Source organism: Genypterus blacodes, unplaced genomic scaffold (genome assembly GCF_046128005.1).
Source record: "Genypterus blacodes isolate CSIRO-AG114 ecotype Tasmania unplaced genomic scaffold, CSIRO-AGI_Gbla_v1 ptg000133l_1, whole genome shotgun sequence".
NCBI lineage: Eukaryota > Metazoa > Chordata > Actinopteri > Ophidiiformes > Ophidiidae > Genypterus > Genypterus blacodes.
The window spans coordinates 2350107-2364058 of record NW_027466935.1 but is presented as its reverse complement, the minus strand read 5'-3'; the positions used below and the strand labels follow the sequence as shown (position 1 = coordinate 2364058).

The 13952-nt window shown below is 47.8% G+C and overlaps 1 protein-coding gene across 2 annotated transcripts in view; it reads right to left on the bottom strand.

Annotated features, from left to right (window-relative positions):
- The window catches only part of unc5cb (unc-5 netrin receptor Cb), a 107933-nt gene that overhangs the window by 41769 nt on the left and 52212 nt on the right, over positions 1-13952 (bottom strand). For both annotated transcript variants that reach the window (XM_076164270.1, XM_076164271.1), the window contains exon 2: positions 3269-3499. In XM_076164270.1, coding sequence (XP_076020385.1) covers positions 3269-3499 — 231 coding nt within the window. The remainder of the gene's footprint in view (positions 1-3268; positions 3500-13952) is intronic.

Genomic DNA, 13952 nt, shown 5'->3' with positions numbered 1-13952 from the left:
CAGAAGTGACGACGATTTTTACAGGAAATGAAAACCTTCTTTAGGAAACCTGACTTCATACCGGATACTAAAAAGTGAGGATTAAAGTCTTTCTCTTGCGCTGGATAAGACTCCCGTGATCGCTCCAGCAGGGAGAGCAGAGCCCGGATACAAGCCCGCTGACCTCACCCTGGTGACATCATACGTTTGCTCAGCGTATAGCCTTACAACGATAACAGCGACGCCAAACCGAGGGAGACTTCCGCTTGATTTGCAACCAAGTGGGGCAGAGCGAATGTGGGCCGAGTCGAGGCGAAGAGCCGCGGCTATTTCACACCTCTGCCATGTGGCCATTAGGCGCAGCAATGAGTCTACAATATGTCCCATTAATAGCTGGCTGAAGTAGGGCGCCTCATTGGAGATGATTCATTATTAATGTGGTCGTTAAAGCGAACTGGCCTAGCTCCTTAGCGTTAGCGCCGGCCAGCTTTATTGATCAGGGTCGTCGGGCCGAGGAAGGCGATGTTCAGGAAGAGGAGAGCTGGAGGAGGAGGAGGTGGAGGAGGAGGAGGGTGGGAGTAAGTGGCCTGATTATCAGGCTGGATGAAGAGCACTCCTGTTTGATCCCCTCACTCTTCACTCGGGGAGAGTGACGAGCCGTCTCTGGTGTATATTACAGAGCTGCACCTACTTATAATTAATTTGCGGCTCATTTGCTTGGATCAATGCACCTCGGCTGGCTGAGGAGGGTTAAGCTGCCCTCCACAACAAACGAGGTAAATGCTGCGGCGTCCAGGTGACGGCGAGATGGACGCTGAGCTCTGATGTATTCATGGACAGAGATGAAGGGGGGGGGTGAATTAATAGGATCCTAGGAGCTAAAGCACTGTGGGAAAGTCTGTTTGTCACAAGCAGTTTCATTTGATACTTTGTGCTGGGTCACATCTCTGCCCTAGGTGTTGGGAGCTAAACTGCTGCATGATCACACCTTTGCTCCCCCGGCTGAACTTTAACTGCTTGTCTCTGGAGATGGTACAGTAGAAAACTTTTTAAATGCCAGAATCAATACCTGTTCTTGGACTCTGGTACCAGTACCTTAATATCACATATTTGTTTCTCCTTTTAATAGAGAAGTATTGAGTTAAACATCATATACAGAAATAAATTGAAAATCCACCGCTGAGTGATGAGTCCAAGGGATTTGATGGTGACGTTCAGAGATGTATTAAAGCATGATGATCACATGATAATCTTAAGGAGGTGAAATAACGAATGTCTGTCTAATTGCTGGTTTTTGAATCGCCACTTCTACTTTACAGACCTTTGGTGAGAACCCTTCCAGCCACTGCCAGCCTCTCTTTCTTTCCTAAAGCCATTATCTCTCATTCCATCCCACTTTCATAAGATTATACAGCATGTTCTCTTGCACGGAGCGAGAGAGAAGTGGGGAGAGAGCATCGGAATTAGATCAGATTTCTTCAGGGCTGTATTATCAGGGGTATTGACCAGGCTGACCAGTTTCTATCTGGGTTCCTTTGCTGTCAATCTGGGGAAATCAGAGAGCAAAGGAGTGGGATGGGAAAGGCTACGGGAGAACCAGTGGGCTGCACTGGAGCTGTGAGTGTGGGTATGTGAGGAGGGTCCAAGTGCATAAATGAATGAGTATGTGTGCAGTAAACAGCCTCTGGATATCTCTGTGTAGAGTAGGCATGGGCACTGTGTGTGGGCTGTCTTTCATGTTGATGCTTTCAGCACAAAACCTTCTGACACAAAGGCGAGGAGCCAAAGCTACCTTCTAACCTCCTCTTTGTTATAATCAGAATCGCAAAATACATCTTCAGATGTATTTTTCATGCGGTACACTGGGTCAAAATGAAAAGATTTTTGGAAGCTCTTTGGAATTCATCTTGTTTTATAAGACTTCTAAAAAAAAATCTATTCAACCCATATTTGTGATGTTCTGGCTGCTGCCTGTGAACTTCCTGTTTTCAGAGAGCTGGATGAGTCTGTTAAGTGTCCGAGCTACGAGAAGAAACCAATGCTTGACGGCTCTTGAGCTATATGTTGCTTTGTGCGTGTTCACATTTTGTGTACCTGTGTGCCAGCATGCACACCTGTGTGTTGCAGCCGGATACAAGAAAAAAAAAACAGTAAATGCGATGTGATTGGTACCTGCGGGCGACAAAAAGAACTCGATTTCCAATACAGCAGCTCATTGCAGCCAATCAGTGCTGGGTTGTGTAGAATGGCTGTGCTGCCTTCAGGGGCTGAATTCTATCAAAAACAACCCTGCTGGAGCTTCACTCTCGCCTTCAGATGCTCAAAGACACACATACACACACAGCTTTACAAACACGCAAAGAAACACAAGCCATCTACGTAAGTGGCAGTGCGAGTGTGAGGAGAAAGAAAGGATGTCTCCTGAAAGCACCTGAGTGATCACATATGACTCTGTGAAGAGCGCGTCCGCTTGCAGAACACAAGTTATGTCACAATATAATATAACACACAAAGAGGTAATTCTTCATTTTACACAGGGTTAAAGACAAACTCACCCGGAGCAGAGAGGGATGATGACAGACACCAGGTTTAGTAACGACGCATTATGAAAAACAAGCTGGTGACACGACTTGGTGTTTTGCTGATGTGTGTCAACAACTTGTACCCTGTGCTCAATCTGTCATGAACGCATCTATGTGTGTGTTTATCTCCTCGTGTAAGTCTTTCGTGAATAATTCATAATCCTAAATTACCTTTTCTGAGAGGGAGCGAGAGACAGAGTGAGAGAGAGAGAGGGAGAGATGCTATTCTTTTCATCTCATGACGGAGGAAAGATGTGTGGGATGTCACGACAGCATAGAAGGAGTAAGAACCCGAAGCTGTGTGTGTGAGTGGCCATGATAATACCTACACAAACACAGAAACAAGATGGCTGGCCCTCCTGTCACTATACATCGATTTATGGATATGGAGGACGCATTAACGGACCGGAAGGTTTTTCCGACCTGAGGTGCAAATGGTGGAGGTGTGATATTTGAATGACTTCCATCAGTTTCCCGTTGCTATGACAAATAACCAAGTGAGGTCATCAACCAGTCTTGTGCTTTTGGCCAACGTAATCCTCAGAACGCCTGAGTTTGTCTGAGGAGGGAGCGAGGGACTCCTGGATTGTATTTTTGCTGTTGTTCCTCGACTGTGCTCCCAAACCACGGACCGAGTCAGTGTGTTGCAAATGGATGCGTGAATGCATATTTCAGTACACACACGCGCGGCCGATCCACCCACTGACCTGAGTTCTCGTCGACCCGCTCCTCCACAGTGTGCTCCTTCTGGTGCACCCACTCGCTGTTGCACTTGAAGTAGATCTGGGTGGCGGGCGTGGCTTTGCAGTACAGGTTGACCGGCTTGTTCTTGACGATGTAGGCCTCCTCCGGCTCCATCAGGAACACGGGGAGCGGTTCCGGGGGGTCAGACGGGAAGGTTTCTGGCAGCTCGCCGAGACCCAAGAAGTCATCGTCGACTGTAGGAGAGAAAAGGAGAGGAGAGGCGAGGAAAGGAGGGAGGGAAGGAGGGAGGGAGGGGGGCGAGAGACAGTGGGGCAGTGTATTATAACCAAGGTCTTTGAGTGGGATTATCCGTCCACATTGCACACAGTGAAATCCCTATCATTTGATATTTTGGAATGTTTACACAAGTGTATTTTAGAGCTCAGGAAATTCTGGGATTCCTCTCGGGCAGCAAAGAAGGATGGATTTACAGAAAATGGGCTTTGCTTGGTCTAACCACAACCAAGCTACTGCTGAGGAAGAAAGAAAGAGAGAGAGAGGAACAGAGAGAGAGAGAGAGAGAGAGAGAGAGAAAGAGAGGGGGAGACAGTAATGAGAAGCAGAGTTCAGAGGTCGACTCGGAGGAGCGGGAGTTATAAAGCGACCTCCCTGCTTCCCATATTCTCCCATGCTTTCTATTCCTCTCTGCATTTGTCCCTCTCTCTCCCCACACACACACGCACACACCAACACAAATATTCACTCACACAAACCAGATCTAATGACCTCAGGCTTTTGGCCCACTTTGTGCCATTCCTCGGATACTTCTGCAGTAGACAGATACGCTTCCCTGTAATTACAACTCCCTTTCATCTCCCAGTCTTAAATCGCGTACACAACTGCGCCGCGCGTGTGCCCCTGAATGCTCCCGCACACAAACACAGAAGCCCTCGCAGTGGTACAAACACACACACACACACACGCACACACACACACACACACACACACACACACAAACACACAAAAAAGTACAAAAACACATAAATGCATGGTCATACACACACACAGCCGCGAGCGAGCGTGGCCAACTTTCTTACTCTTTGAAGAGAACGGGGGGGGGGGAGGCCTATTTGTCACCCCGTTCCTCACCTCCAGAACTGTTCTATTCTTACCATCGAACCGGTAGACATCAATTATTCACAAGCACGAGAGAGAGAGAGAGAGAGAGAGAGAGAGAGAGAGAGAGAGAGAGAGAGAGAGAGACAGAGACAGAGAGAGAGAGAGAGAGAGAGAGAGAAAAGCCGGAGTAACGGAGACAGAGATACGGGGGGGGGAAGCGGAAGGCGAGAGAGATGGAGGGGGGAGAAGAGAAGGAAGAAAGAGAGACTAAGCCAGGCAGACGGACGTGGATCGAGACGACTAAATGGAGTTGGGCAGACAGGCAGAGAGAGAGACGGAGAGAGAGAGAGGGAGAGAGAGAGGGAGAGGGAGGACAGAAAAGAAGAAGGCGGACGACTGAGCGGCTAAGAAAGAGTTTATCAATCCATCAGTAATTCTCTCATGTCCTTCCATCTCCCGCCTCGCCGTCCTCGTCCTGTGTGGACACGCCGGAGCCCTGCAGTCTGACCGAGGCCTGGTGGCTCCTCCAGCACTAAAATAACATCTCGGGCTGAGCGGGGCAGATATCTCGCCATGGAATCTCACTCACGCCTCCCCACTCTGCCCCCACATACCTGCCTGCAGATTGAGGTTGATTGTCGGGAAATAAAAACGCTGGAGGGACTCAATCAGAAAATGACCCGGAGTCATCCTGTTGCCCCGCGGGGGAGGGGAAGCTGAGGGGGGGTCAGCATGTGGGAGCATAAATGTGTGAATGTGGCGGGGTGTGATGGTACTGTTTGCTGTTTCTGAGCGTGTGTTTGTGTGTGTGTGTGTGTTCGGGCCTGTGCCTTTTCATCCGAATAAGATCAAACTCGCTCCCCTCTAGTCCAGTAACATGGACGATGATGTAATCCTAAGGCTGCCGCATCGGACCTTGAGGAAGTGACTCACAAAATAATTTCATTCCGTTTCACCAAATCAGGAGGAATTTGCCTGTTTAGTGTTTGGTGCGTTTTCTTTCACCTTAGTTTCACCTTATTGTCGATTAAATAACCGCTGCAGAGGCTTCCAGCCGCTCTTTATGCAGATGATGACACATTACTGTAGAAGTCTATTCCAGCAGACCTTGGCGTCGTCGGTTCTTTTCTGCCCCATAGTCCTCTGTCCACCCACATTCTCAGCCAGGGACCATGACCCAGAAACCGGCACACAGAGCTGAGGAAACTCATTAAAGACTGTGTTAGCCTTCTTTCACCCTCCATTCCCATTATCTCTCCATCTCTCTCTCTTTCCCTGCTGGCTCTCTTGCCCTGTGACAAAGAGATCTGAAACAGCCATGAAAGCGCACACAGTCAAATGCTCACACAGACACAGACACAGACACACACAGACACAGACACACACACAGATATAGTTGTGCATGCAATTAATGCACTAAGGCAAACACAAACTCCCTCGCAGATATTCACATTCATCAACTTTCTCAGCGGGAGACATCAGAGATTACGACGAATGCGAGCGTATGGCGAAAGGAAAGACCCTGACCGCCCCCCCCCCCCGCGGCCCCAGGCTCCAGCCACACACACACACACACACACACCCCACCCCCCGGCTCCCTGCTGAATGCAAAAACACAATCACTACACCGATTACAAAAAGAAAACAGTTAATAAAGCAGTTAAGTGGTTCAGTTAGGGCCGTGTTCAATGTCGTAGAATTACAATTTATGCATCAATATTCTATGACTAATTGGTAAACACGACTGGAGAACAGAATGGGATGATCAAATATATCTTTATTTTTATCCTCATCTCTTATTTAGGATCATTATATTCCTTTCGTAGTTGCATTAGTGCAGCTCGTGCCTCCTGTGTTTGATATGCAATATGTAATCCTTCCAAGCGTTTGTAATTCCGTGGCTTGATTTTAATCAAAAAATTTATATTGAGGGTTTAAATTTTCATGAAATATGGCCTTGCAGCGCTTTTTTTTATTCAGACTGCATATTCCTCTGTAATTGGGGAGAGTTTTTGTAATTCTACTGCGAGTCTCATTAGTGAATGTTTTAAGACTCAATTGAATATTAGTCCGGGCTTCATTTCACTTCCACATCCTAACTACAAAAAGTTTGGATGAAAACGAGACGCGTGTTGCCTGGGAAGTAATCAATGAGTGAAATTGAAAAGTCTGTCAGGATGCACATGACGTTTTCAAGTACAGAGGAAAGAGAGAAATGAGGAGAGCTTCTTGGCAAACAGCTTCTGTTTGTCCTGAGCAACCTTGAAGTAGCAGTTGTGGGAATAAAGAATTGAAGAAGGAAAATAATTACATGACCTGAAAGACAACAATCGGTGACCGGTCATATGTTAATGCCAGGTGTCAGGTTGGGATGTATTCAATCATAAAAAAATCGGCCCACGAGTTGTAAATGTCAGGCCGCCTTCACTTCTTTCCCTTGAGTTATCCGAGTGTTGACTTGCCGTGAATTGCGGACCTGTTGCAGAGGCGCGGACAGTGAAGCATAATGCGCGAAAGCTGGGAGTTCTTTCATGGAAATGCAGATCAGAACCCGGATAACAACGACGTGCATACAGGCATGTCGAGGCAGTGTGTACATGCGACTTCCATTATCAGATCTCAGTATAGGGACGGCATATACGGCATGGTATATGACAACTCTGGCTTTTATGCTCTTATGTTCCTTCTGTCATCCACATGTTTGAATTCAAAGAATATTTCGTCAGCTATCAGCTATAATGTAAACAGCAGGGCCACAATGACAAAGGCTACAAGGAGAAAAAAGACCCGGTTGGGCTATATGAGGCATAATTGCACTTCAACTATACCTTTATATAATCACTCCTAAGGCATAATTACTCCGTCTGAATCCCACCTGCAGTTGACCATTAATACCTCAGTGGCCTCAAACTGAAGCGGTGAGAGCCGGAGATCAGCCGTCCGCAGCACATAAGAAACCCGAGGCCGAGCCCGGGCGCACATGCAATTTAAAATATAAATGCACAGGCAATTGTATATGTCAGTGTCGTGTGTGTGAATGGGGAATCCATTCCCCATGAAAGCCACTCTGGCAATTTACCAACTAGGAACCTATATGGTTTCTGAAAATCTTCCAGGGAGGCTGCAGAGTGTACAAAGACATCATTTGCACAATATTATTATATACTTATGCAGCAAGGTGACCCTGCTGCTGACGTTAAAGCAGAGAGAAGGTCACATATTACTGCAAATCAGAGGGAAGGGGTTTAAAGGCCTTTTATCTTTCATATAACGATATCTCTGTAATGCTTAGTGTGAGATATTGGCGTTAACCTATACTGACATTGGGTCAGTGCTGTGCTGGGGATGGGGATGGGCTGACATTAAGATCTAAAATATAAACAAGCTTACATGTAATCCATCCATCCACAATGAGCTGATTGTACAAGCATCTGTCAGTAAACATGCTGGCCTTTAGCACATGGAGGAGTATCCTAATGAATTCTGCTGACATACTGGACGCAGGGAGGACGGTGGAATCTGTAGCGGCGCGGGAGCGAGCCATCTGCTGCGGGAAGAGCGTACGGCCAGCTCAAATATGCTCGGAACAAACAGAGGAGTCACACTCACGAGAAACGGGAAAAGTTTTGCACCGCTTGAAACTTCCGTGAGAGAAAAATGTGGCAAAAAAAGAGCCGATCGTGATTTGCATGTGATCAGATGAGGAGCAGGGATGAAATAAGACTCAAGACCTGAGGATAAAGTGCTTGGTTTCAAACAGTGGAGGTGAGGTTAATATTAGCAACGTTTTCTCACAGTTTATCACACTAACAGTCACTTCAGACCTTCCATGCTGCTAAGCTCACTTCATGAATTCCCACGGTGTCATTTTACCCTGAACACAACGCAGTCAAATCATCATGGCATTGAGGAAAACCTCCGTTTTAGATTTATGGTTACAGTCGTGCAGCCTGTGAAAGAAGTGGGAAATTTTGGTGTCGTGTGACAGCGACTGACCAATTACATCAGCTCCCCATAGATGACAGTTTGCGAAAGGAAAGAATGAAGGAAGACAGGTAGGTAGGAAGTGACACACAAAAACACCTCCACAGACACATGTGCAGGATTACCGCCTGTAATCCTGCATGCTGTCCCTTCTTAATGTGGGATATATATATATACACACACACACTGTATGTAGGACTGTATTCCGTGTGACATATATTGTCTATGTGTGTGTGCGATAACAGCCTTTGCTAGATAAGCTCGCTCTATTCCAGCTACGGCCCGGCAGATTTATTGTCCCCGGGAAAGCAGTGGATCAACGGGGCCAATGTTTCCCTTCCATCAGGGGAGAGTCAAGCATGAACGCGGATGAGCGGCGGTATAAATCTTCCTCCTCTTCATTCCGCTGGTTCCTTCCCATTTGTCCTCCTCTCTCGCCACAATACACCCTCTCTCTCTCTCTCCCCCATTGGCTTTCTTCCTTTCACTCTCACTTCTCATCCCATCGACTCGGCACGTTTCCCTTTTTCCAGCCGAGAGAGAGAGAGAGAGAGGGAGGGAGAGAGAGGGGGAGATTGGTAAGATGGACAACGGGGGAGTATTACTGAGCGAGGACTCGGGACGCCACAGCGGGGAAGGACATGTGGTGGTTTACAGCCGAGTGGTCAAGCAGAATAATAAACCACTCAGCTGTCATGTCAATTGAAGCAGGATAAATAGACTGTCAATCAGATCGGCCTCTAAATGTGCTCTGAGCACACCTCCCCATTATATTGAGTGAACATAAATCAATGGTAAAGACTCTCTCCAGTCAATACTTGTTAGTATTGGATTAAGTAAAGACCTATACATCCCGCTGGCTCTAATCAATATGTATGGCTATGGTTTCAAAAGCAAAGTCCTTTCAAACATTAACATTGAAAGGAGGGGGAAAAAAAGGAGCAGCGCACTTTCCAGCTCGGTGCTTCAGATACACTAATGTGTCCACACAGGTCGTCTGCAGGGCCGCATCAGGTATTTATTGATCAGCGTCCAGGGCCCCTGTGTTGATTTGCGTTCAGCACACTCATATTTCATCATCAGGAGGGGGGAGGGGGAGTCCTGCCATCCTGTGACCTTGGGAGGGGAGGAGGAATGGAGGGAGGCAAACATTCAACCCTCCCAAAACATTCTCCAAAAGTAACCAGTCAGGTGGTGCCGCCGTGGACCAATCGGCGCTCGGCTGCTGGACCTCCCGTTGCAGGTCGACGCCACCATGACCCGCAGAGAAGCCAAGCCAAACAAGAGCGGATGAATAATTCAATCGGGGCGTCATGGCGCAGGTCCAATCCAGGGGTCTTATCTTTAGCAGAGAAAGTGATGTAATTGGGAAAAAATGAATCCGTACAAATTGATTTAGCTCACTGCAGTAAAGCAGGAACGTGTGGGAAGCACAAAGGAGCCGGCCTGAAGATAAGCATTTAGAACGTATGGACATGGATGGAGTGGACAGGGAGGAGAACCGTCCCCTGTCTGTCCCCCCGTCCCCTGTCTGTCCCCCCGTGCCCCTCTCCTGTGTACTCATGCCTTGAGGTTAGAACGTGAACAGAAAGGAGCCAGAGATGATCCAGTGGGAACACATCTAAGATAAAAGCAACCGTCAAGTTCATTTCTTTGCTTCCTCTCTTTGCACAACAAGTTCCACGTCTCTCTGATTGGGGATGTTTACACGTTCTCCGGTTCCCGGGCCACTGACCTTCACTCGGCACCTCTCCGGCCGTAATCTGGCAGGGGGCAGCTGGTCGGTGCCAGGGTCATGCTAAGCTTTGGCCACTGTCTGTCCGGTGGCATCCACGGTGCCAGGAATGACAAGGTCACCGCCGTGCGATCACAGAGAAACGGCGAGGAGGGCGAGGAAGAGCGCGGAAGAGCGAGGAAGATTCACAGAGCGCGAGCGGCTATAGTGGAGCTTCATCAACTGCAGAGGCGAGAAGCCAAAACAGGGCAGGAATCAACACTGTTCAACTGATAGAATATATACAAACTAAGGCGCGCTGAAAAAATGCCATGAAGTAATTGCAAAGGAAAGGTCACAGACGGAAAAGCAAAAGCACTAAAAATACATTTAAAAGACTGATGTTGGCATTTCATCTCAGGTCAGTGTATGTCACATTGCTTCAGTGCGCGGAAATTATTCATCATTGGCGTCTACATTTGTTCATTATGACTCAACGTACGTTTATTACAGATTGATCTCACTGATTTTCCCCCTTGTTGCCATGGATCTCTGTTTTTACCGTTTTTCTCCCTATACTGTACACACCCCGGTCTCTCCCCGCCTCCCCGGGACCGTGGCGCCCGCCTGGATGAAAAGCCATTTTGGTGGTTGATTGGAGAATGATGCTGCTACTTAGAGAGTCACTCCATCAGCGCCGAGGGAGGAGAGAGAGCACGGGGAGGAGAGACGGGAGAGAAAAGCTCAGGAGGAGTAGTGGCTCCCCGGGGCGCTGTAGCCGTGATGGGTGAGCTGTCAAACGCCCCATTGTCCAAATTACCCAGCAAGCACCGTGTCACCACCCGGGACTAATTTACGGTGTGGTGTGGCGCGGTACAGACATCGCTCCCTGCTACGGGGATGAGAGTGAGAGAGAGAGCGTACGGGGGAGAGACGAGAGAGGACGGGCGAGTAAAAACACAAGGGGGGGGGGTCGTAACACCTACGATGCCTCAAACACAGACAGTCGCATTATTGTAAACCCCAATTAGCTTGATGCAGCGCTGCAGTATTTATGCTTCATGGCAGCTGTCAATACAAATGTGTGCCTTCCCACCAGCCACACACACGCACACACATACATACTTTTAAAGCAATTGCAGGCTGCAAATACACAATCGCCCCCTCCTCTGCTCGACTTCACATCACGCGTAACGACCGGCCCTTTTAGCACAAACCTGCTGATGCCTGTTCGCTTCGTCACACGTCACACCCCTGGGTGCCCCCGCGTGCCAGACAGGGCGGGCACCCTACCCGGTATTGACCAACGGGCCGTTGAGCGCAGTAGTTATCGTCAGAGGAGACGTGTCACACTCCCTGACCCCTGGCTGTGCCCAGTAGCACGATGCGGCGCCTCCACTTTAGCTAATTGGTGCAGAGCAGCGGGCGGCCCCCCCTATTCGGCCCCCCTGGAAAGGCCAGAGAAGCCGAATGCAAATCACCCACGGGACAGAGTCGGTTCAGAGCTGCGGTCATAACAGAAACACACCGATATTTACCTCTGTACAACACACATCACATCAGTGTGTTTTGTGTTTACAGCACATTTGCTAATGTCCGTTTGCTCAAAAACATCAAATTAGATCAATATTTCAAAAATGGTTCGTCAGCATGGTTGACTTTTACTTGCTCCAGTGTTAAATATGAGGCCAGGGAATTAACTAATAACATGATTTCGCAAATGTGGGACAACATGTCAAAACGTAATGATATCCATTTTACATTCTGCCACAGTGAAGTCAAGGCTTTCATTCAGCTTCTCCTGTATATATAATATGTGTAGCCGTCGTCTGAGTGTCCGACTTTGTCTCTTATCTCAGCGCGCTTGGTGGGGAAACTTTGCTTCGTCAGACTCGACTGCATTCCCAGTTGTGTTGTCGCTTGTGGCTGCAGACTTCTTCAGAGTTTTGCCTCTGCGTTTCTTTCACGAGCCGGTGCCGTGTGATAGCAGCCTAATGCAACAGTAATGTAACACTGTGAAACCAAACATTGGGCACAGTGGCTGCATTTTACTGCCGGAGCCTTAACAGCTCTATTTCAGAAACATTTTGCAGAACTTTTACAATTTGTGGAGTGTTGATTCGCTGCGGTTATAAACTGTTTTAGTGAAGCGAAAGATTTAAATACTGGTTCCATTTCTGTAAGACCCCTCTGACAACAACAGAGGCAGAATCACATATTCACTCTCACACACACACAGACACAGACACACACACACATACAGACACAGAAACACACACACCTTTAAAATTGAATTCTTTTCACCAGTCACACCAACTTCTTCAAGTTTATTCAGCCTCTGCAAATGCACCCTGAACATCCAATTTTCTTACACAAAGGCGAGATATTTTCTACAAGTAATCCCAATACCAGCACTGCCGAGTCGGCAACAATAGACCAACCAAACAAAGCCGAGACGGTGCGATTGTCCTTACCGCGCGTCGTCATTTATCCTAAAAACTCAGATTTGACAAAGGTGAATAAGCGGCGGTACCGCCCACGCATCAGACACACACTTGTACTTCACACACACCTCACACAGACATCCCTGAGCGCTCAGATGTTCAGACCCTCCCGACACAAAATCCCTGGCAGCACTTTATCAAAAAAAAAAGGGGACGCTGGAAGTGTGTCAGAACGTGTGAGACACAGTCCCCCGAGTGCAGCAGTCGACTCCCCGCGTCTGTCGGCAGATCTGGACCGCCTGCGTATTCGCTTATATGTGCACGCACGCGTAGACAAGTACGCACAGGGCCATGCACACACACACCCGACGCCTCAATCTTGATTCTCTATCTCTATCAATCATATCGCCGGGTGAGAAACGGAGAAGGTGCTTAAAAGTGGCTGTTTTCTCCCCGTCGTTCCCTTTGTCTTGACTTGCAGGCTACAAAGCCAGAATATACGGCGTGTTCCTGCGGCCCTCAGATGAGATATGATCGGGACTGTGAGGATCAGGATGTATGCTTTAATATACCCTAAGAGTGTCCCTTGGCATATACGGGTTTATGTCCTAATGTCTTCTTTCATGGTGTGTGTGTGAGTGTGTGCGTGTGCGTGGGGGGTGTTTGCATGGTGTCTGTGTGTGATGGCTGAATTAATGTGACAAGGCAGATGTAATGTAGAATCATAAATCTTAGCCTCAGGATCTGTAGACAGAGAGCAGGAGGTTATATATTAAAGGGCACACACACACACACACAAATCCTATGTTGTTGATAATAAAAGCAAGATGCTGGCTGCAATAGCCAGCTAATAGACATGACTCCATATCTTGCCCCTCAGGGTTGTGACAGACACACACACACACACACACACACACACACACCAAACTACAAACTCTATCCACTTTTCCAGCAATTTATTATGCTGCTTTGAGCTTAGATTTGGCTGTAATGCGGTAAAAATCTTAATACTGTTACACAAGCCTGCTGTTGTACAACATCTGAATTCTTTACTGGCTGCAGAGAGAACGTGTATCTGCAGAGAGTGCAACAGTGTGGAAGCGGGGGGGAGGGGGGGGGGATAATCTGTGCTTTCTGGGGCCATTTCCAAAGAAGTAGGGGCACTTTTAGTTGATTTAACATCACTTCTGCCTTTTTTCTTGTTAGAATACAGCACTTGTTTGTTGTTGATCATGGTCTTTCACTGCCTGCCTCTTGATTTGCCAATTCCTCCGGTCAATGTCAAGGCTCCGAACGAGTGGAGTATTTGATTGCTAATACACACACACACACACACACACACACACACACACACACACACACACACACACACACACACACACACACACACACACACACACACACACACACACACACACACACACACACACACACCGATTCATTTTT